At 45.6% G+C, this 24157-nt stretch overlaps 1 protein-coding gene across 2 annotated transcripts in view; it reads left to right on the top strand.

Annotated features, from left to right (window-relative positions):
- ADGRD1 (adhesion G protein-coupled receptor D1) overlaps positions 1 to 24157 on the top strand; it is a 275448-nt gene that overhangs the window by 18971 nt on the left and 232320 nt on the right. The window contains exons 4-10 of one of the 2 annotated variants that reach the window (XM_079956568.1): positions 1168 to 1263; positions 2608 to 2730; positions 7460 to 7636; positions 8778 to 9032; positions 12273 to 12337; positions 16273 to 16428; positions 22912 to 22971. In XM_079956568.1, coding sequence (XP_079812694.1) covers positions 1168 to 1263; positions 2608 to 2730; positions 7460 to 7636; positions 8778 to 9032; positions 12273 to 12337; positions 16273 to 16428; positions 22912 to 22971 — 932 coding nt within the window. The remainder of the gene's footprint in view (positions 1 to 1167; positions 1264 to 2607; positions 2731 to 7459; positions 7637 to 8777; positions 9033 to 12272; positions 12338 to 16272; positions 16429 to 22911; positions 22972 to 24157) is intronic. The other variant, XM_079956569.1, reaches the window with a different exon arrangement.

Raw genomic sequence — 24157 nt, 5'->3', positions numbered from 1 at the left:
TGGCTATTTGCTATGAAATCAGTGGAGTCTGGGTCCATTGGTGCCAGTGGGGCACTGCCCCACCAACCTCACTGTGCCCTTGTCCTCCTGTCCTCCTGCTTACAACCAGACCACAGGGTACCACTGGTGGCTGTTAGCCTCCTCTGCCTTGCTCTTGGTGTTGCCTTTGTGGAACTCAACAGAGGATGGGAATGAAAGCAGGCTTAACTGGCTCTGGCTGTCATTGAATCTGACTCTACCTGCTGTGGTCCTCCAGTCTCACCAGTCTTGATGAGAATTGACCTCCACTGATCGACATGGGAGTTCCCGAGTCAAGCGCCAATACCATTCTCTCTCTTGGCTGCAAGTGCCATTGCTTATTTAGCCCAAATGGCATCACCCATCCACACAAATGAGGTGTTGGTTGCCTTTTTGGGGGGAACACCAAAGTTTTTAGAAATTTGTTCAGTGTTGTCTGCACTGATTGGCAGACAATTGGGGTTTCAGGCAATTCTAGAGGCCCATCTAGAGATCATAGAATCCTAGAATTGTAGCGTTGGAAGGGATCCCAATTCTCCTCTAGTCCGACCCCCTGCAATGCAGGCATCTCAACATGTGGTCTCCCATCCAATTTGAAACCATACTGGATCCTGCTTAGCTTTGAAAACATGCCAGCCGTTTTATTGTTGCACCACTATGTGGCAGGGGTTGGACCTGGAAGATGCTTTGTCATTTAGGTCAGATCCCAACCATACCCTGTTTTCTAGCCAAGAAGGTCAGGGAAAGCAGGCGTAACGCTCCTTGACATACTGTTGCATGGCTGGTGCGAGGTTTGCCTTTGCAAAGTGGAGCGTTACCTCCACAAAGGGCGAGGGAGCAGGGCAGGTGGTGCAGGGCAAATGCATCAATGGAACCAATCCAGTGTGCCTGCCAGTACATTAGCATCGCAACACCCTCTGTGCCACCTCCCCTTCTATCTCCTGGTAAGCAGTTCTGCCCCACCAAGCCATCTGCTGCTGAATGTGCTCGCTGTCGCCAATCTGGGTACAATCCCCTGGGAGGAGCTTTCACTACTTTACTGTTCATCCCCCACATTGAGAGATACAGACTGGCTGATTCATATTCATCTTGCATTTATTCATTGTGTTGCTTTTCTCTTTTTTTTTTGTCTTTTGTCGTTCCACCCAGCTTTAAGATTCCACAACTTCACTGTGCTTCCTTCCCATAATTCTACTTTTGTATATACCAATGATTCTGCCTACTCTAACTTCTCTGCAACTGTAGGTGAGGATTCAGTATGATTCTTCTGCATTTGTCACTCTCGGGCCATTCTGAATAATGCTGTAAGCTAGACGTGGTATTAAAGCAGGCACCATTTTTCTTTAAAAATTATTTTAAATCTGTATGGTTTTAAATGGAAATTCTCCCTCTCAAAACAGAGTATAAAGGAGTCTCTTTGTGGGTATGCAGGTTCAGTAAATGATACTCCAGTAAGTCCAGGGGAGACAAAACAGGATGATGATTAGGTCTAACTATGGTTTGTGGCGTAAACTCTGGTTACAATATCAAAAAATACTGTAAAACCATGGTTTGCTAAGCTGCATTCTGCTGTCCCAGAAACCATTTACTGCAGGCATAGGTAAACTTCGGCCCTCCAGATGTTTTAGGACTACAATTCCCATCATCCCTGACCACTGGTCCTGTTAGCTAGGGATCATGGGAGTTGTAGGCCAAAAACATCTGGACAGCTGAGTTTGCCTATGCCTGATCTACTGTATGCCTCAGCTTGTAGTAAATGATACTTCAGTAGGGTCCAGGGGAGACAAAACAGGATGATTAGGTCTAACCAAGGCTTGTGGCCTTAACTCTGGTTACAATATCAAAAATACTATGAAACCATGGTTTGCTAAGCCCCAGAAACCATCTACTGTATACCTCAACTTGGATCTGCTGTATACCATCTATTTGTCACCTCAAAAAGAAGAGAAAGCAGAGAGACATGGAAACTGCATGAACCATGGTTAGCTTGGCGCACATGTAGCATTTAACCATGGTAAATGAAAACCTTTTCCAAGCCATGGTTTTACATTGCACTTTACAGATAATCCCTAACTATGGCTCATGAATTGCAATGTAATGTTTAAGGGCCCTTGTTGGCTCCCCCAGTTGCAGGGGGCAGAAGCTGAGAGACAGCAGAGCCTCTTATTCCCCTTACTGGTTCTACAGTTCCCAGTTCCATGTCCTTTGCAGGGAGCCCTGGTTATTTTAGCTCTGGGAGGGGAACAGAGGGTCTCTTTCAGCGCCCTTAACAAACTGTTTCCTGTGCTTCTCTGGGGAATGACATGAGTGTTTAAAGTGATAGGCCCCTATGTGCACTATCCATTTAAAGCAGTGCACTAAGTCTGGAGTACTTGGGGGAGGGTCTGAGTAGCATTGGGAGGATGCAAAGGAGTGAGATGAATTTCAGTGGTCATTGGGTCTGAGGCCCCATAGAGATGGGGATGAGGGGAGAGGAATAGGAAGAAAGCTATTTAAAATTTCCTGAGTTGTATCCCTAGGCTGTTTGAACTGACAAGGCTATTAAAAATAAATAAATGTATCATTTAAACAATTTCCCTCCTTTGGTAGATATTGTAGAAGGAATAGTGAACAAAGGCATCTGCGTCCCAGATGTTAAAGGAATGACCTTCCTCCTTTTTGGGAGCCATCAGAACTCTTGCATTGTTAACCCGGAATTCTGTGAACCTGAAGGTTAGTACAAAGCCACAGTCGTCATTGTCTCCATTATATTCCTTTATTGCATCACACTTTTCCTAGAGAAAGGGAGGAGGATCCTGAGAAAGCTGCTGAAAGAAGACACGCATCACCAACTCTTTTGAGGTTTCACGATGTGTATTTTCTGCAACCTCCCATTTTAATTTTTTAAAAAAGAAAAAGAAAATCCAGATTATTTGCCTAGAAAATGCAAATACATCTATCAGAATTACTGGTGCAGTTTTCTTGCTGTAATTTAAGTATGGGCTTCTAAAAAGAAAGAAAGAAAGAAAGAAGATCGCTGCTGCCAGAAATTCCCCAAGCAAATTCCACAAAGAGTTTGTCTTGAAGGACTGTGTTTTAGAGACATCTTCCCTGTATTTTAATATCCTTCTCTTGACTTATATCTCAGAACGCTATCACAGCTGAGCATCAGCCACTTAGGACTGCATTAGATCTCTCAAGTTATAAGTATTGCTGATTAGGAAAAATATTTGGCTTGAATCTCTCTAAGGATCTATGGTAAGTTTATTCTGGTCAGCAATCAGTCCAGGAGAACAATCCCCCAAAAATTCACTTCAAGAATGTCATCAACACTTTAAAGAAAAAAAGGAAGAAAAGAATCAATTGGTGTCCCATGATTTCTTCTGGAGTCTAACATACAGGTGTTTGTCTCTGTTTTAACCTCATAGCAATCTCTTGAGGTGGATTAAGCAATGATAGAGGCAGACAACCTTTTTCCCTGCCAAGTACTACATTCCCTTGGAAGTAATTGGTTGGAAGCATGATGGCGGTGGGTGGAGTGACAGCCTCTCTGTTGGTGTGCTTTACACACACACACACACACACACACACACACACACTGTCCCTTCTAGTTGTTCTGAAATGACCTAAGTCCTGTTCATGCGTTCTGCTCATGTGTAAACCCCACATGCAAGTGGGGGGTGAGAGTGCTGAGGTCCACCTCTTTTGCCACCCTCCTTGATGCCCTCCATCTCATGGAATATAACTGGGTGATGTGGGGCTCCTCCACCACTCACAGTGGCTTCCCACATGATCTAGAACCCCAATCATGTAGGGTTCCAGAAGGGGAGGAACCAAAGAGCTGTTGGTTCCAACCAGGGCAAAGGTGGCAGCAGACCAATGGATTCAGCCTGTGCAACCCATTTTCTTGAAATGATGCCTTTTCATCTAATCTCGACAGGCCAGAGGGATTTGTTTGCTGATATCGGCACATTTTGTTGTGTGTATAAGAAATATTCTCCAACACACACAAGCACACCATTTGGGAAATAAAAACCTCTCGGTCTGCAATGTTCATTCTCTAATGACAAGGATAATATAAGGCACTGGGTAAATGTTTATCATGCCATCACTGGCTTTCCCAGGGCTCACATGCAAGATCATTAAGGCATTCAAACACTGCATTGTGTGGCGAGTAACAATGGTACGAAAGGGAAGTAATAGTGCCACTGTATTCTGCTCTGGTCAGACCTCACCTGGAGTACTGTGTCCAGTTCTGGGCACCACAGTTCAAGAAGGACACTGACAAACTGGAACGTGTCCAGAGGAGGGCAACCAAAATGGTCAAAGGCCTGGAAACGATGCCTTATGAGGAACGGCTAAGGGAGCTGGGCATGTTTAGCCTGGAGAAGAGGAGGTTAAGGGGTGATATGATAGCCATGTTCAAATATATAAAAGGATGTCACATAGAGGAGGGAGAAAGGTTGTTTTCTGCTGCTCCAGAGAAGCGGACACGGAGCAATGGATCCAAACTACAAGAAAGAAGATTCCACCTAAACATTAGGAAGAACTTCCTGACAGTAAGAGCTGTTCAACAGTGGAATTTGCTGCCAAGGAGTGTGGTGGAGTCTCCTTCTTTGGAGGTCTTTAAGCAGAGGCTTGACAACCATATGTCAGGAGTGCTCTGATGGTGTTTCCTGCTTGGCAGGGGGTTGGACTCGATGGCCCTTGTGGTCTCTTCCAACTCTATGATTCTATGATTCTATGAAAAAGGAGATGGGGAAATTCACACACCCTTAGAAATATCAGGGAGAAACCATGGTGGAAGAACTTTCAGAAGAGGTAGGAAGTTCAAGCCTACAACTGAACTTTGCAACTTTGGTATGTTTGTGGCAAACAGGGCAACCCTGAACTGGGCTGGGGTCTTGATGCAACACCCCAAATGTCCCTTAAAGGACCCCCCATGCTGTCTACTCCCGACATGCTTCCATTCAATGCCTCCTGCTCCACCAGAGTTGAACAGGTGACCTCACCTGGCTCATCACCATCAAACTAAGGTAGCTGCAACCCATCACAGCTGGCGCGCCTGAATATCATGCAGCCTGACATTGCTGCCAACCCAGTCAGTGGGGGGACAAATAATAAATTGTTGCTGTTGTTGTTGCCAACCTTAGACAGGTGGGCAGCACACAGCCTGAACAACTTTGTCTATTTTAAAAGAAGATGCTTGGGTGGCTATCAAGCATGCTTAGGACTGTAGCCTTTTTCTTTTTTAAATTCCAGTGTGGAATGCAATGTGTGAGTGTGAACTCCTTGTCTGGGGTGCACAAAAGCTCCCCCTTCTCTAGGGATTGGGGGAGGGTATTTTATTCATCTTGCATTTAAAGGCATATCTAGCTAATCTAAGCATTCTGAAACATGTATGCAAACAGTTGTTATTAAAAATGTGCATATTGCATTTACCTGAATTTTGCAATGCAGTTCTCGAATCAAACAGTGTTTACAAAAATGGAAATTTTAGGGGGAAGTGTGCATAAAAAAGAATATATTAGTGGGAGAAAACGTACAAAAATGCATTGTATCAGGAGAAAAATGCATTGTATCAGGAGAAATTGAATGTGTACAGTAATAAAAACTGCATACAAAAATGTGTTTATTAGGAGAAAGTCACACTAAAATGATGAATAATTTTTAGGAGGATTTTAAAAAAGAAAAGAAAAGAAAATTGCTGCAGAAATGCAGAGGAATGAACATTGGAGAAATGAGAAACTGAAAGAAATGAAACTGACAGATTCTCCAATTCCTACAAAATGGACTGATTCACCCGTCCCTGCTTGTCCCCCCCCCCCACTGACAGTGACTGACATTTAGATGGCTTTGGCAAAAGGGAAGATACATTTTCACAAAACTCAACTCTTCAGACTGTTGTCCTATCAATGTAGGGTGTAAACAAGGGAGAGCTTAGTCAGTCAGACTTGGAGCTGAAATTCCTGGAGAATGGGGAGGACCACAACTGTAGCTCAGCTTGGCAACCTTCCATTCTGAGCCTGACGGCATGCTTCCCTCCACCAACAGAAATACCAAACTCAGCAGGCCTAAAATAATAATCAACAATGCTAGCAAAACCACACATTTCCCCCTTGCGGAAAGGACTGGAGCGGAAAGCAGGGAATATCAGCGACCGGGCGTTTGCCTGGTGGATGCAACCATCACCCCTTGGTTCAGGAAAGGGTTGCAGAGGCAACACTTCAGAGATTGGCTTGTCCCTCATGCACCCAGTAGATTGCTGTGGTCTGTGGCAAAGTTTCTCCTGCAAGTTCCAAAGAGCACGGAAGCCACAGCAACTTAGAGCAGGGCTTTTAACGTGGCTGTCCCTAGCTCAGTCGGTAAAGCCTGACACCCTTAATCTCAGGGTTGTGGGTTTGAGCCCCACGTCGGGCAAAGGATTCCTGCATTGCAAGGGGTTGGACTAGATTAACCTTATGGTCCCCTTACAGTTATACATTTCTGTGGAATAGAGTCTTTGTCCATTATTCGCTCTTTCTGGAAACAAATGAAGGCATTTGTATTCTGAGAAATTTCCCCAGCTTTGAGTGGGCCTTTGCCATGAGTATCTATGTTTCATTCTTTCTAGTTCAGTTTTAAATGTATCTGCTGTTCCGCGTGTGCCTTATTTATTTATTTGTTGCCTTGGGACTATTCTATATAAGGTGATTAATAACTTGATGATGACCCCAGAACTCATCTTGATCCAATCAATGTAGTGTCTCCCAAATGCCAGTGGGCTCTAGATCCCATCATCTCTGACCTCTGGCCGTGCTAACTGGGGCTCATTTTCATGAGGACCTTATTATTATTATTATTATTATTATTATTATTATTATTGCAAACTGGTTTGGAAATGTGAAAATCTGAATTTAAGATTGGAAAAATGAGAAACTGGGAGAAACCGAAACTGCTCTCTGCCCCTCCCTCTCCAGCACTGGCTGTCTGCAGTGGCTGCATCACTCTACCCCATGTCAGCTGCGTCCCATTGCTGACAGAGGGGGAGAGTGTGGAGACACAGGTGGAGGTAATTAGGCAGGATTGCAGAATGAGGGAGGAGCAACCTAGTTGCAGTAGATGTTAGAATTCCTGATCTATGATTGCAGTCATGGGTTTTTTGTCTATCACATGACGGTATGTGTTTTGACTCCAAAGAGTGGGAAGTGACGGAGACAGGATGTCTGTATTACTGTGTTCCATGAAGTGGGACTATTGTCCTTTGTTATTTATCTCTCTGCTGTCTGATGCTAGAGAGAGAGGGAGCCATGTTGCAGTGCTCCGTGTGTGTTTATATGTAAATAAAGTAGATTAGCCAAAGTGGAAGCACAACTGAGGTGTGCCCTGCTCAAGCTGGGCTGCACCCACCTCTGTTCTGATGAACTTCAGTTCCACGTCTATCTTCTCACAGACAATTCATGTTATTTTTGCCATTCTTTAGGTGTAACCTTCTCTTTTTTCTGGAAGACTCAGGAGCAGCAGACTAAGCCCCCTCCTGCATATGGGGATCAGGTACTTTCCAGTGGATTTAAAGTCTACTTCAGTGAAAGCAAAGGGTCTATTGAGCTCTTTAACCATCAGATTTCAAAGAAGTGGGAAGCCGATTTCATTCCGCCAGGTAAATTTGGATTTTTCAGGTCTGTATGGATTCATTGAAATTTAGTGATGAACCATAGTAAATGTATTTTTACATAAAAAGGGCACATTCAAAGGGTCTTAAAAGGTGAACTCTTCTGCCTTTAACAACTGCCTAGCAGGGAAAGAGGGTATTGAAAGTATAGATCTTTTCCTTCCCATTGCATTGTGATGGAAAAAAGCTACATCTCTTGAACTTCACCCTTCCATTATGCAGCTATTATTGGGGATGTCTGCGCTTAAGTTTGCCAGAATTCTGCATTGAGAAAAGCTGGGTTCTGTATCCTGCCAAAATTGCATAAAGGATGCAAAGTTGAATAGTTGTGCTTATCTGCACAATTCTAGTTCCACTATTCATGATGTAGAGTACTGAAACCTCATCCTCCTGAGCACTAGAAATCTTACTCAGCTTCTGAGAATTCACCAAGCAATGTCATACAGGCTAGAAATTTAGGGTTGCATCCAATGTTAGTTTGACTCAGAACAGACCCATTGGAATTGACTAATGTAAGTCCATTATTTCCTCCTGGTGAATTAGATTGGCAATAGATCTAGGAAAGACAAAATAGACTGCTTCTTCACATAATGAATTGCATCATTTAATTACTCATTGATACCTTTTGTGATAGCTTCTAGTGTGGATGGCTTTAAAGGGGGTGGGATAGACAGACACAGTGCTATATTGAGAAAATGTATTCCCCTCCCCCCATTACATGCATAGCAGTTACAATTTGCAGAAGCCCATCCTCTCCCAACCTACACAATAGCATTATAGAGCCTGAAGATACAGCAGACAGAAACCTAACAATGAGAGGGAATCTATTTGAGTAGAGGGAAATGAATTTGAGTAGTTCCATTCGTGCAGGGTAAGGCTATCAATGGCTACTAGTCATGAGGGCAATCTACTATCCTAAAGACCAGATATCTACATGTCTCAGAATACCAGTCACTGGGGAACAACAGGGGGAGAGGGCTCTTGTCCTCACACCTTGCTTATGGGCTTCCCATAGCCACCATCTGGTTGGGCACTGTGGGAAACAGATTGCTGTAGGGATTTTGGGCTGTTCTTAAATGGGTTTATAGAGTCATGGTGTCTGCACTAGCTTTCTGTGCTTTTCATTCAGGTCCCCAATGGACTCATGTTCTGTTTACCTGGAAATCTGAAGATGGCTTGAAAGTCTACGTCAATGGAACCTTAAATACCACTGATCCAAAGGGGACACCTTTCTACAGCTACGATGACTCTAATTCAAACATGTTGACAGGGTCAGAGGGTGACCAGGCTAAGCGTTACGTCAATGGGGCTTTTGATGAATTTATCATATGGGAAAGAGTGCTCACGGCCAATGAGATTGAGCAGTATTTTACTGCTGCTGTAGGTAAGTGGAAATGGTGGTTTTTTTCCTCCTAGAAAAGATTGCATGCAATCCAGAAGAGATATACCAATGTTCTCTATGATCTTGCAGGGGAAGTCCCTTCCCTATTAACTAGGGCTTTGCAAACTCTAGACAAAGTGAGAATGTTGCATGTTGCAAAATGATAATGAGTGCATGTTGAATGCAAATCAGCCATCCACGGTACCCTCCGGAAATTTCAGACTCAAACTCCCACCAGATATCAATCAAACCAACCAGTTCAGCCAGCATGATTGATGGTCAGGGATGATGGAAGTCATAATACAATGATTTCTGGAAGGCACCAAGCTGGGGTGAACTGCCACAGATCATTTCATTGCTGATAAAGCACCAAACTTTAAGATTGAGAAGAGGTGATTGCCACTTCCAAAGTGGAAAAGAGAAGGCATCCGTATTGATCATACAGTAGTTCCTGTACATGGCCTTTTAATGATTTTTATTCATGAGACAGATAACACATATCAGGTCAGGCCAGCGGAGGCTGGTTCATTAGAGTGGACAAGGAACTTTCCCATCAACTCCAGTCTCTCAGCTAGCCCACACCTGCCTGTCTGCTTGCTTACAACCGACATACTTCTCAACTGTCCTGGAAAAAACGGATCACCCTGTTTCCCCCCCGTGAGTGGACAGTGTCCAAAATGGCTGCCACAATCTCGTGCGATTTTGGGCACAGCACCCAAAAACACAGGGTTTTGGGGTTCTGTGCCCAGAAAAAAACCCTTATTTTGGGGCCACAATCTGGTATGGGGCACTTGACTCACATGGGAGGGCAGACCCAGAAGGTGGTGTTCCAGACCTAGGCTGCTGCATTGTGTTGGAAGGTTCGCAACTGGTCCCCAGAGGCGGAACTGCTTGTCAGTTTCCTCCCTCTTAGCTTCAGGATTGCTTGCTTAGAATATAGGAGGGAGGAGGGTGGGGGCAACATTTGGACTCATTGACTTTGCCTGTCATTGGCTCTGGCTCCTCTTGTTGTTTGGGCTTCCTGCATTCCATCCCAGCAGCCCCAGTGGGCACCAGCTGCCACTGGGTCAGGGTATTTGTCCATCCAGCCCCATATTGTCTACCCTAACTGGCAGTGTCTCTCCAGTGTCTCAGGAAAGAAGTTCATTCCTGTCAGGGAACTGCCATCAGAGCCAGAGGAGGAGGGAGGGCTCCAGAGGGATGCCGGAGAGCGTCCCAGGAGGGAGAGAGGCAGCCCATCTGCGGGGGAAGGAAATCAGCGTAGCACCAGTGGAGAAGGGGGGCATATGGGGGAATCAGTGAGGAGGCTCCATGACTCCTCGCCGGAGACCAGTGGGGAGAGCACGGGTCCTCCACTGCCCACACCCTCCCTGCGCAGAAGACTTCCGCGCAGGAAGAGTAGGCGGAGAGAACTTTCTTGGCGTCAGAGAACTTCTTTGCTGGAAGAAGTTCAAGAAACGCCCACTGACGGATTCTGCCAGCGATTGAGACAGCCACGGATGAGTGGCTGTCCGGACAGAAAGGGTTCACCCAGGTGACTCAGCCAGGTGTGGCGACGACTTACGCACGGGCAACCCCTAGAACCATTACAATTCCCATTATCTGACGCAAGCTGCTTTTAAGTGGAGATGCCACCAGGTATTCAACCTGGGACCATCTGCATGCAAAGCATGCACTGTGTTTTTGAGCTATGCCCTCACCCCTTAGGAGATTATGTTTAAAAGACTGTGCCAAGAAAACACTTCCTAGAACAGTTGGGTGTTTACAGATGACTTTTAATACTAGTCGATTCAACAAACAGAACTGGATTACCTACGTGTATCATTGCTTACATAATTCCCTCAAATACCACTCAATCCTTTTGTTATTCCTCCCCCCCCCCCCCGTTTTCTCCTCTCACAATCCCCACTCCTTTGAATTCCACACCCCAGCTTCACCCACTGTTGTACTTTACACAGTGTGTTGTTCAGAAATAAAGAACGTGGGAGGGGGGAACCTCAGTGCCTTTTCTTTTTTAAAAAATAAGGGAATGCAGAAAACAATTTGCACCAGTGGAATGGGCGGAGGGCTTGGTGTCAGGAGGTGGAAGTGCTCCCTGCTTAGCCGGCTTCCTCAAATTCAGCCCTCCAGATGTTTTGAGACTACAACTCCCATCATCCCTGACCACTGGTCCTGCTAGCTAGGGATCATGGGAGTTGTAGGCCAAAAACATCTGGAGGGCCGAGGTTGAGGAAGCCTGCTCCTGAGGAACGTAGTGCATTGGTCGCGGAAGGCCAAATTAGGTGAGACCCCCAACCACACGATACGTTGTCATGGAAGCTTTTTCTTGCAGTGTCAGGTTGGGGAAATGGATCAGGACCACACCAGAGGGGCAAATGCCTGACGACCCCCTCCTCACTTCCCATAGGAAGCTGCCTTAGTTAGACCCATGGTCCATCTTGCTTTACATTGTTTACACTCACTCAGAGTTGCTCCAGGACTCCAGACAAGGGATATTCCCAGCCCTTTCTGGAGCTGCCAAGGATTGAACCTGCAACCTTCTGCACACAAGCCACATGCCCCTGTGAGACTGGCCTGGTGCTGTTGTTACACACCCTTGGGTGCCAAGCAAAAACATTCCTCTTCTCCCAGGCCTTTGGCTGATTAAACAATTGATGGCCTTTTTTGGGGGGGGGTTATTGTTTTTGTTTGTTTCCATGGTATATATTTTTGTGTTTCTGAATTGTATACCACCCTGTGCTCCTCAGATGAAGGACAGTATAGAAACTTGATATATTATCAGAATAATAACTCTGTCCCCCATCCACATTTGAACTGGAGACCCCGCAACTACCATTAAAGCTTTGAAAGCCATTAACACAATGGCTCGTTGTGTGAAGGACATCTTGTGTAGTTTGTCCCTGATACAAACTGCAGGGTGCAGGGAGCCAGTGTTATGTCTCAGCTAAAAGCGGGCCCCATTTGAAGAACTGAATGCAGATTGCAGAGGAAGCTGTCTTGCAGATACCTGGGTAGAGAAGAAGCTCTGTTTGCATTGCCCATCTGTTTATTCTGCATGTTAAGGAGGGCAGGCAGGCAGGCAGGCAGGCAGGCAGCACTTTCAATCTGGGACAGTATTTGCAGGATTGTTTTGGGTTGTTTTGAGTTTTCTCTCCCCCACCCCCCGTCCAATCTTACATCAGGTACTGCAGCGATTTTAAGGCACGGGAGCAATTTATATCTAATATTTTCTTTCGTTTCTAGGTGACCAGTCTTTGTTTTCTTCAGCAGCTCCGTGGGGACGGCAGGGAACTGCAACCCTTCCGATGGTAGGCACATTCCTGGATCTCTTTCCTCTGAGCTGCATATAGGAAAAGGGATTGACTGTTAAACCACTCTGGAAATTGTAGCTCGGGGAGGGGAACAGGGGACTCTTGACAACTCTTAGCACCATTACGAAGCTGCAGCTCCCAGGGTGTTTTGGGGGAAACTGTGGCTGTTCAAAGCGGTATGTATAGTGCAGATCAGGGCTGGCTCAAGATATTTTGGCACCTGAGGCAAACAACAAAACGGGGTCCTCCACCCCTGCCAGGAAAGAAGGGCAGCCTCTGCCATTTTCTCCCTAGGTGTGGACACAGACCAGCAGCATCTCCTATTTTTCAAAAGGTTTTTGGGGTGACAGGAGATCTGGCTAGCAAGAAGTGCACTGCAGCTGTCCTGCTGCTGTGGCACCAGCCTTTTATTTAAAAAAAATGTATTAACGTATAAAACACATACATATACATTTACACAATTACATAATATACGTACATAACACACTACTTTATTTTCATAACATAAAACACACCTATATTACTCTATATAATACCTACCTATACTGTACATTCCTGCCAGCCTAGCAGTTCAGAAGCACGTCAAAATGCAAGTAGATAAATAGGTACCGCTCTGGTGGGAAGGTAAACGGCGTTTCCATGCGCTGCTCTGGTTCGCCAGAAGTGGCTTAGTCATGCTGGCCACATGACCCGGAAGCTGTCTGTGGACAAACGCCGGCTCCCTCGGCCTATAGAGCGTGATGAGCGCTGCAACCCCAGAGTCGGTCACGACTGGACCTAATGGTCAGGGGTCCCCTTACCTTTACCTTTATACTGTACATATCAACATACCTACACACCTACCCCACACGGACACCCACCAAATGACTTGACTTCCAGCCGTTCTTGTTACGCTACTTTATTTTTCCAACTAGCTTAAACGCATTTCATTATTTCTTTAATCTCTTCTTCTATCTTAACTTTACTCTCCTTTCACTCTAATCATTTTCTGGATTCACTCGATATCTGCAGCAGCATTTTGGAGGCCTCATCTGCGACCCCTGTCACTCCTGCCGCCCGAGGCGACAACCTCACCCTGTCTCATGGGCGGGCTGGCCCAGCTGTAGATGAGGCTGAAGATTGCAAAGTGAGAGGAGGCAGACACCCCATTTCCTTTTTTCAGGTCTCTGCCTGTTGGATAGAATAGCTGAATAGGCAGTGACAGCAAGGTAGGAGGAGTCAGCAGCAGAGAGACCCCTGCAGGACTATTTTGTTGTTGTTGTTGTTGTTTAGTCGTTTAGTCGTGTCCGACTCTTCGTGACCCCATGGACCAGAGAACGCCAGGCACTCCTGTCCTCCACTGCCCCCCGCAGCTTGGTCAGACTCATGCTGGTAACCTCGAAAACACTATCCAACCATCTCGTCCTCTGTCGCCCCCTTCTCCTTGTGCCCTCCATCTTTCCCAACATCAGGGTCTTCTCCAGGGAGTCTTCTCTTCTCATGAGGTGGCCAAAGTACTGGAGCCTCAGCTTCACAATCTGTCCTTCCAGTGAGCACTCAGGGCTGATTTCCTATGAAATCCTATGAGGACTATGGACCTCAGCAAATACCCAGCGATGCCAACCCGTGATACTGCCCCTGGTTCATCTATCTATCATCTATCTATATCTATCTATCTATCTATCTATCTATCTATCTATCTATCTATCTATCATCTATCTATCTATCTGTCTATTAAACATTCAACATTCAACACATATTTACACAGCAATTTACCATGTTACAATTTATGCATGTACACTACACAGAAAAAATGAAAAAAAAACCAAGAAATATAGAGAAGGAAAAAAGAAAGAAAAGAAAGAATAAAGATAAGGAAGATAAAATAAACTTCCAATTGTTCTCAAAAAACTGAATCTCATTTGTTATTTTTTACACAGTATCATGTTATTGTGCTTTGTTTCCTTAATGTCCTTCAGAGAAAAATTCTTAAGTTTATTATCTCTACATTACAAGACTATGGAATAAAATAGTTGGAGGCAAAGTTTTCAGTTTATAACTCCCAGCACAAGTAAGTCTGTTGCTAGAGTGCTTTCCCTTCCATCAGAATTCGGCTTTCACCCCGCAAGTCTCAAAATGAACAAGACGAAAAACTAATGGGATTTTGATGCAGCTGTTATCAAGCATGTTTAGCCTGAATGCGAAGGAAAGCAATTTTCGCTCAGTATATGGGTGAAACGTGTCTGATGTGTGTTTTGTTTTGTTTTCCTTAAAAGCTTTCCCACTTACTGCTTGCTAGTTGTCAGGAATGTTTCACTGCGGTGAGCTGCAATTTAACAAGCTGAAATCCACGGTGAAAGGTTCTTCTCGTTTTGCCAGCATGTGCTCAGACTAAATTCCACCACTGCTCCTCAAAACGTTTTGGAGGGTCTTTCTGTGGTGTGGCATGGAATGGATAATTTTTAGGGGGAAAGCCATGGTAGCTAAACAGGGCCTCCATACCCTGTGGTGGGTCCCAGGGTTAGCCAACTTAACCTGCATGCACTACTTGTGAGTACCTGGAGACATCTGGCTGGTCACTCCTGGAAACTGATTGCTAGGCTGGGTAGACCATCATCCTTGACCATTAAGGCTCTATTCAGTTGCAGTCTTGCAGCATCGTAAAGCAGTCTTGTTGTATACACAGCATACAGGTAGAATTACATTCAGGGGAGAAGCCATCACCGCTTCATATTCCTACCAACTGAAGTCAGCCATGCCTTTTTATACTAGTTGGCAATGGATCCATTAGGCCAGTGTTTCCCAACCTTGGGTCTCCAGCTGTTTGAGGACTACAATTCCCATCATTCCTGACCACTGGTGTTGCTAGCTAGGGATGATGGGAGTTGTAGTCCAAAAACAGCTGGCGACCCAAGGTTGGGAAACACTGCATTAGGCAACGCCCCATGTCTCATGTTGCTTAGTCATCACATGCTGCTGAATCAGCATTCCCAATTAGCACAGAGTGTTTAACTCCTTGATACCCACAACACTCCGACAGGCCACGTTGACTGGGCCTGATGGGAGCTGGAGGGCCACACACACAAACCACACGTCTTCCATCTTCCTTTCTGGCAAGCAAGGGGAGGGGCAATTTTACCTCTGTATAGTAAATTAGTTTCTGCACACACCCTTCTCTGTCTTCCATCCAGCCAGGCAAGAATTTAATGGCACATTTCAGCCAGGCCCAAAACACTCAAGGGGGAGCGGCTTGTGGGGATGGGGTGTGGCTTGGGAAGAGTCTCAAGGGCCATATAGAGAGTCTCGGGAGGGCCACACATAGCTCTTGAGACTGAGTCTTCCCAACCCTGTTGTACAGTTGGGTTGTGAAGAGCTCCCACAGTAAAGATTAAGAGCTTCCACAGGATCAGAATGACAAGAATGGGGAAAGTTCTGGACATTGCGGGCTGGGACAGAGGGAAAAGGTCGTGATGAGGGAAGATCAGGGAGAAAGTTGCAGCAGCAAAATGACCCATGAAAACATATTTCCATCACTGTTGTGTGTGTTTAACTCGGAAGCTTCCTTGAGAGCCCTTTCAGGGGTCAAAAAGTGAAATGGAAAATTTCTGAAATAAAACAAAATACCATATTTTTCTGTCTATAAGATGCCTTCTATTTTTTGTGAATCAGATTTAAGAAAATAGGGGGAGATGGCCTAGACTATAAGATGCCCCCTAATTTTTGACATTATTTTTTAGGAAAAAAACCTAGTCTTATACATGGAAAAATACAGTATTCTCTAAATTTATCTCTCTAAGATTCCGATGTTAGAGTAGACATCCACCACTTCCAACCATTCTGGGTTGTAGCATTCAGAAGGTCTTATGTAGAACAAAAGCAACCATTCATTTCAGTGACCTAGGGAGATGAGGAGCGGAAAGTTCTAATATATGCTTTTTGTGTCACCCTTTTAGCTGTCCAGAAATGCATACCAGCCCATAATAATCAACCTTACAGAGGAGAGAGGAAACTTTCACCGGCCATATACCATGTTGGACTATTTAGGAAACATTTCCCGTGCCTTACCTGATGAGTCACTTACGGCAAATACGGCTTTCAACCTTACTGAGGTAAACTTTCTTCACTTCTTCAACTTAAGGAGGTACTTTACCAATTGACTGAGGTGAATCTCCTTCACCTGTTAGTGAATTTAGTGAAGTAAATTTCTTTGAACTCTCCATCTCTTTATTAAACGAATAAGGCCGTTTGTAGAGTTGGCCATAGGGACTGAGGCAGTGCCTGTACAGTGGTGCCTCGCAAGACGAAAAGAATCCGTTCCGCGAGTCTCTTCGTCTTGCGGTTTTTTCGTCTTGCGAAGCAAGCCCATTAGTGGCTTAGCGGATTAGCGCTATTAGCGGATTAGGGGCTTAGCGAATCAGCTGATAAGTGGCTTAGCGGCTTAGTGGATCAGCTGTTAAGCGGATTAGCCGCTTAGCAGATCAGCTGATAAGCGGCTTAGCGGATCAGCTGTTAAGCGGCTTAGCCGCTTAGCGGATCAGCTGTTAAGCGGCTTAGCCGCTTAGCGGATCAGCTGATAAGCGGCTTAGCGGATCAGCTGATAAGCGGATTAGCAGATCAGCTGTTAAGTGGCTTAGCGGATCAGCTGATAAGCGGCTTAGCGGCTTAGAAAAAGGGGGGGAGGGGAAAAAACACGCAGGAACTCGCAAGACATTTTCATCTTGCGAAGCAAGCCCATAGGAAATTCGTTTTGCGAAGCACCTCCAAAACGGAAAACCCTTTCGTCTAGCGGGTTTTCTGTCTTGCGAGGCATTCGTCTTGCGGGGCACCACTGTACACTGAAAACAATGTTGTGGGGATAAAATGACAAGGTGGCAAGTACCTCAAACCTGTTTGACCAATGTACCCTTTATTTGCAAGTATTTCCCTCTAATATAATTAGTTTGTGCTTCATTTTTACGGATATATGCATTTTTGTGCACATGGTTTGGGTGGAGAACAAACTTTGGAGAAGAGCACATAAAGAGAGCTAAATTTCGTTTAGAAGTACACCTAAAGATAACCACGTTCCATATTGGTTTGAGAAGTGCGAACCAGGTAGTATCTCGCTAAAAGGCAAACAAAATTGAGTTTCTCTCCCCTGCCCATCTTTACTCACAGGCCATTTAGCACTTCCTACGGCTCAGAGAGAATTTGTGCTGACTTCCCTGGATTTTTCTGCCCCAGACCCATTATGTAGCTGAGCTAAAGGGCTTCTAGGCTCCCTCTTTGCTTTGTGCACCATGGGCAGCAATGCCTGGAGGATTTTGAGCTTGACAGAGTCGAGAAGTTGCTCTCTGCTAACAAAACTCTGGCACTGATTTCATCAGCGGGCGGATTATTCCCCTTTTAGCGCTGCTGGCTGGAGCTCTGGCTGTGACGGTAATCAGCTGTGATTTTGACAGCGATTGTCCTGCTAAACCCATGCGTAGCAGAGATACAGATTGTTTGCTCAGACAAAAAGGAAAATAAAATGACTATTAGTCCCCCAATTTCCATTTTTTGGGGGTCTACATATTGAATATGGGACGCAGGTGGCACTGTGGGTTAAAGCCTCAGCGCCTAGGGCTTGCCGACTGAAAGGTCGGCGGTTCGAATCCCTGCGGCGGGGTGCGCTCCCGCTGCTCGGTCCCAGCGCCTGCCAACCTAGCAGTTCGAAAGCACCTCCGGGTGCAAGTAGATAAAAAGGGACCGCTTACCAGCGGGAAGGTAAACGGCGTTTCCGTGTGCGGCTCTGGCTCGCCAGAGCAGCGATGTCACGCTGGCCACGTGACCTGGAAGTGTCTCCGGACAGCGCTGGCCCCTGGCCTCTTAAGTGAGATGGGCACACAACCCCAGAGTCTGTCAAGACTGGCCCGTACGGGAAGGGGTACCTTTACCTTTACCTTACATATTGAATTGAGTTCTCATATAGCCAGAGTGAATGTAATATTCATGTGATTGAGCTTTGAATCTTGAATTGCAGAGGATTGGACTAGATGACCCTTGGGGTCTTTCTAACCCTAGACTTCTGTGTTCTGTGTCTTTAGCTACTGTGTGGGATGGGGAGGAAAAGCCAGATTGTGACATAGGAGGAGGGGTGCTTTATACAGTCATACCTCAAGTTGAATATGCTTCAGGTTAAGCGCTTTCGAGTTGCGCTCCGCGGTGACCCAGAAGTAATGGAACACATTACTTCCGGGCTTCGCTGCTCGCGCATGCGCTCAAAATGACATCACGTGCATGCGCAGAAGCAGTGAATTGCGACCTGAGTATGTGCAGACGCGCAGTATGCCATTTGATTGTAAAAAAGTAGACTCTTAAGTGGTTTACAAAACCAAAGAGGATTAAAACATTCATGTTATCAAGACAGAACAGAAACAGATTAAAAAGCTTTCAAAACTAATTAAAATCAACAGCCAGCTCAAAACACATGTCAACTTCTAAATGTCAGGAATGCCAGGATATTTTTAAACAAAAATTATATGTTGTTTTGCAGTAAACCCTCAAAGTGGTTTACAAGATAATAAAAGAGGACATTAAAATTATTGATAAAAGACAGGTTTGCCTAAATACAAATATTTTAAGCAGTGAAAAAGTACAGATACAGGTGTCTGCCTGACATCAACAGGCAAGGAATTCCAAAGTGTAGAGTGCTTGTGCACTAAAATATTGATTTCCTAACAGTGCTGGTTCTGCAGGTCAACCTCACCGGAGTCCCATAGGAACTGGGGTAGGGTGCCTGAAATTCTCAGTGGGAAGGATAATCTACTGCCAAGGTGGGGAATCTGTTTGTGCCTTTGGGCTACATTCCCTCCTGGGTGGGCAGGGCCAGAGGCAGACGTGGGTGGAGCAATGAATGTAATTCTTACCTCTGTACCGTAGGGTGGTTTCTGAACAGATAGAGAAGCCTGGTGGGCTACATTTGACACCCAGGCCTAAAGTTCCTGACCCTAATCTGGTTTATCTGTATCCCTGCTTGGGAGCATGTTCCACTGAAGTGAATGGGACTTAACGTGCAGTCTTTTGTATGTCTGCTTGGAAGCAAGTCCTACTGTGTCCCATGGGGTGTATTCTGAAGTAGGTGTGCATGTGATTTACTGTATTTACTGGGCCTTGCTCCCAGGTAAATTTACAAAGGATTGCAGGTTATATCCTTTAATCACAGAGATTCGACATACACTTTTGCCTAAATGGTATCTTACACCATTAAAACCCTAAAACTCCTTAAAAACTACAGTATTTTTCCATGTATAAGACGGCCCCTATTTTTTGGGACTGCAACAAAAAACATTTTTTTTGGGGGGGGGGGAATTCCCCAGAGCTTTGCTTTTTCACCAATCGCTCTATAGCCTGCTCACCACTGTAAATCACACACATCGCTGCAGCCACCAATCGTCTGCACACTGGCCGCCAAAAGACCACCTGCACACTCAACGCAACCACAGCCGATTGCATGCATGCCTTGATGCTGCCGTAAATAGCCCGCCCAATTTCTGCAGCCATGGCCAATCGGCAGCAGGCCTTGCCGCAGCAACCAATCACACACCCAACCGCTGCTGACAATCTCCTGCTGGCTGCTGCCACCAATCACCCCCCCCCCCCGCTGCTATCCGTGTATAAGACGAACCACAATTTTTGCCTATTATTTCTAAGGAAAAAATATCGTCTTATACACGGAAAAATACAGTAATCACATAAAGTGCTTACATGCATATATGGTGGAACTGTCCTTTGGTTACTGTATTTATTTGGTGAGGTGGAGCATTAAATACTTTTGCAGAAAACAAAATCTACCGTATATTTGTTATCTCCTTGTAATACTGCTTAAAAAACAACAGCAGTTCTGGTACAAGATCACATAAAATCTTTATTGAAAACTTGCTGCTGGCTGCAGACATTGTTAATGCAAAACACTGACAGCAACAGACCCATTCTTAATCCTACACGTATGTGCTGAGAAGTAATACCTATTGGGTTCTATGGAGCGCACTCCCAGGAATTATGCATACATTTGGGATGCGAGTGGCGCTGTGGGTTAAACCACAGAGCCTAGGGCTTGCCAATCAGAAGGTCGGCGGTTCAAATCCCTGCGACGGGGTGAGCTCCCGTTGCTTGGTCCCTGCTCCTGCCAACCTAGCAGTTCGAAAGCACATCAAAGTGCAAGTAGATAAATAGGTACCGCTCCAGCGGGAAGGTAAACTGCGTTTCTGTGCACTGCTCTGGTTTTCCAGAAGCGGCTTAGTCATGCTGGCCACATGACCTGGAAGCTGTACGCCGGCTCCTTCGGCCAGTAAAGCGAGATGAGTGCTGCAACCCCAGAGTCGGTCACGACTGGACCTAATGGTCAGGGGTCCCTTTACCCTTTACCCTTACCTTTGCAGCCCTTAGAGTAGGTTAGGGACAGAGGAAACTGCCTTAGATTGAGACAGATCAATTGATCCATCTAGCTCAGTACTGCCTACACTGACTGACAGCGGCTCTCCAGGATCTGAGACAGGGAACAGCCCTAACTGGAGATGCTAGGGCTCGATCCTGGGACCTTTGGCGTGCAAAGCATTTGTAACAAAAACGGGAATTCCAAAAAGGAATTGGAAGTGGGAAAAGAAGAGGCAGTGCCTCCCTTACCTTTCCCACCCCGACCTGGCCACAGTGATCCATGCGACGGTCACCTCCAGGCTTGACTACTGTAATTCGCTCTATGCGGGGCTGCCCTTGAAGCTGTCCCAGAAACTTCAGCGGGTGCAGAATGCAGCAGTGAGGCTCCTCACGGGATCCCCGCCATGGGAGCATATTCACCCAGTGCTTTTCCAGCTGCACTGGCTCCCGGTGGAGTATCAGGTCAGGTTTAAGGTGCTGGTTTTGACCTTTAAAACCCTTTGTGGCTTAAGGCCCTTGTACTTATGGGACCGCCTCTCCTGGTATGCCCTGCAGAGAACCTTGAGGTCCAGGAATAATAATAGTTTAGAGGTCCTTGGCCCTAAGGAAGTCAGACTGTCCTCCACCAGGGCCAGGGCCTTCTCAGTGATGGCTCCGACCTGGTGGAATGCTCTGTCCCATGAGACCAGGGCCCTGTAGGATCTAACTTCCTTCCACAGGGCCTGTAAGACAGAACTATTCTGCCTGGCTTTCAATTTGAACCTGGCCTGATCTTTTGTTCCCCTTCCTTCCCTCCCCCTCCCCTTTTTGTGAAGATTGCCCGCTCTGGGATCCCACAGCTGGTTCTCCCCTGGTCTCCTCGCTGGCCCAAGTGGGACTAATTTAGCCAGCTAGCCCTGGTGATCGTCTAATGTTTATTGGATGGATTTCCCCCCTAAATTGATTTTTGATTTTATTGTTAAGGTAAAGGTAAAGGTACTCCTGCCCGTACGGGCCAGTCTTGACAGACTCTGGGGTTGTGCGCCCATCTCACTTAAGAGGCCAGGGGCCAGCGCTGTCCGGAGACACTTCCGGGTCACGTGGCCAGCGTGACATCGCTGCTCTGGCCAGAGCCAGAGCCAGAGCCAGAGCCGCACACGGAAACGCCGTTTACCTTCCCGCTGGTAAGCGGTCCCTATTTATCTACTTGCACCCGGAGGTGCTTTCGAACTGCTAGGTTGGCAGGCGCTGGGACCGAGCAGCGGGAGCGCACCCCGCCGCAGGGATTCAAACCACCGACCTTTCGATCGGCAAGCCCTAGGCGCTGAGGCTTTAGCCCACAGCTATTTACGCTTTATACCGTATTTTATGCTGGGTTTTTTTTGTAGCATCAATTAAGTGTTTTAAATTTGTTGTTAGCCATCCTGACCCCAGTTTTCTGAACCAGGAAGGGCAGGGTATAAATAAAAAATATTATTATTATTATGATTATTAAATGTTGAATCTCTGAATTTCCTTGGAGAGATACCAGTGGTGTCCAAAACATGTTGAACCATCACTTTTGTCTGCTACTCCGCTTTCCTCCCTCCGACTTTTAGTCCAAGACACCTGCTCTACTGCTGAGCTACAGCTAATGAAAATGTGTTCTGCAGTGGAAATGTATAAACCAACTGAATTAATGCAGCGTTGAAATGGGAGAAGGAAACTGATAAACTGTTGCAGAGATGAGTCCCTTTTGTCTTCTATTGGAACAATTTCTGTAGATACCTCCTGTTCTAAAGATTCCATCTGGCAACTGATGTTCTCACACACACACACACACACACACACACACACACACACGCAATAATATATATATATTCTACAAGCATTTTCCCTCTCCTGCCTTAACCCCTCCAAGGTTTAGTCAGTTCCAAACATTTTGTTTTTGTACATTGGTTTTAATATCTTGAGCAGGGGGATAAATGGGTGCTAATGTAATTGGAGTTTCATTGTCCTGTTAGTGTCCATAAATACCCTTCTGCTTTAAAATATTATTGTACAATATTTAATGAACACAAGTGGTTTTCTGTGACATGCATGGATTTGTGTCTATTATTTTAGAGTGAATATGCACCTGGGGTGCCCTGACTCAAATGCTATTTCCTGGGGGTTGGAGGAGATGGAGGCAGAGGGTTTTGATATTGTAACGAAATGACCTGGGGTTTCTTTGTTTGCAGGTCTTCTTTAAAACTGTGGAAGGTGTGCTTGCGTTTCACGGCTGGAATGAAATGTCACAGGTAATGCCTTGCTACACATGAACTGCAAACCTGCAACCAACTTGCCACTTTTCTTCCCATTATATATATATATATATATATATATATATATATATATATATATTTCTTCTCCAAACTTCCTCTCCCATTCTGCTTTTTCCTTTGTCCATGGGATTTGGACTACATGCTTAGTGTTGCAGGTGATATGGAACTTTGCTTGCTGGTGTTTGATCTGTGATGACCCATGACCCATGCACACTAGGGGCAGATGGACTAGTCTATTTCTGATCCAAGGGTGCCAACTTGAATAAAATATATTTTTTTTTTGGGGGGGGGTCTCAGGTAAGCCCTGTTGGCATGCAGAGGGTCGCAGCCATCCTGCTGCGAAGACCCATTAAAGATCCACCGGTCTCTGCTCTGACATAAATCAGTGACTCAGGCTTCAAAGCCAGGGCACACTATATCAGCCGAGTGAACTGCGCACACAAACTGCGCATGCAGAATAGGCGTGAGGCTTGTGGAAACATACTACAACTACGGATTTATTAATTATAAATCAGGACAAAGAAACATGTCGTCTCTCTCTTTGTCTTCTCAGAGAGAGACAGAGAGAAGCAAAAGGTATGCACACAATGGAAGTTCCCAGCAAGCTGTGCTGGTGTGTAAACAGACGTGTGACTTGTCTGCTCCATGTCCCATGTCTGCTCCATATGGTGAAATGGAAATTCTCAACAAGCCCCACCCCACATAACCGATCACATGATGTAACACACACACACACACACACACACACACACACACACACAATTTGAATGGCAATTCCCATCATTGGGGGCTCAAATATTGGGGGCGGGGCAGTGAAGGGTGTCAGTTCAGAAAGTATTGATCTAATGTGTGGAGATCTTTCCTATTCTGATTAATACAAGAGGATTCTAGAAGCTACTAGAAGCTTCTCTGTGTGAGAGAAGCAGGCAGAAGCTTCATGATTGTTTGGGTTATACCTTCTGGGAAGCTGGTTTGAACTAGTTCTCTTATCTCTTTCAATTAAGGTCATGCTGGCTATAAATATAGGTCAGTAGGAGCCTGGGTTTTACTTTCTTTCTTTCAATCTCTCTTCCTTTTGGTGTGCTGTTCTGTACATAGTATGCTTAGTGTTTAGTCTTGTTATACGTTTATAAGTTTTTCAAGTGTTGCAACTAGATTTTTT

This window comes from Podarcis cretensis (assembly GCF_951804945.1).
Source record: "Podarcis cretensis genome assembly, chromosome: 16".
Classification (NCBI taxonomy): domain Eukaryota; kingdom Metazoa; phylum Chordata; class Lepidosauria; order Squamata; family Lacertidae; genus Podarcis; species Podarcis cretensis.
The sequence above is the reverse complement of the archived record's forward strand: the minus strand, read 5'-3'. Positions and strand labels throughout refer to the sequence as shown.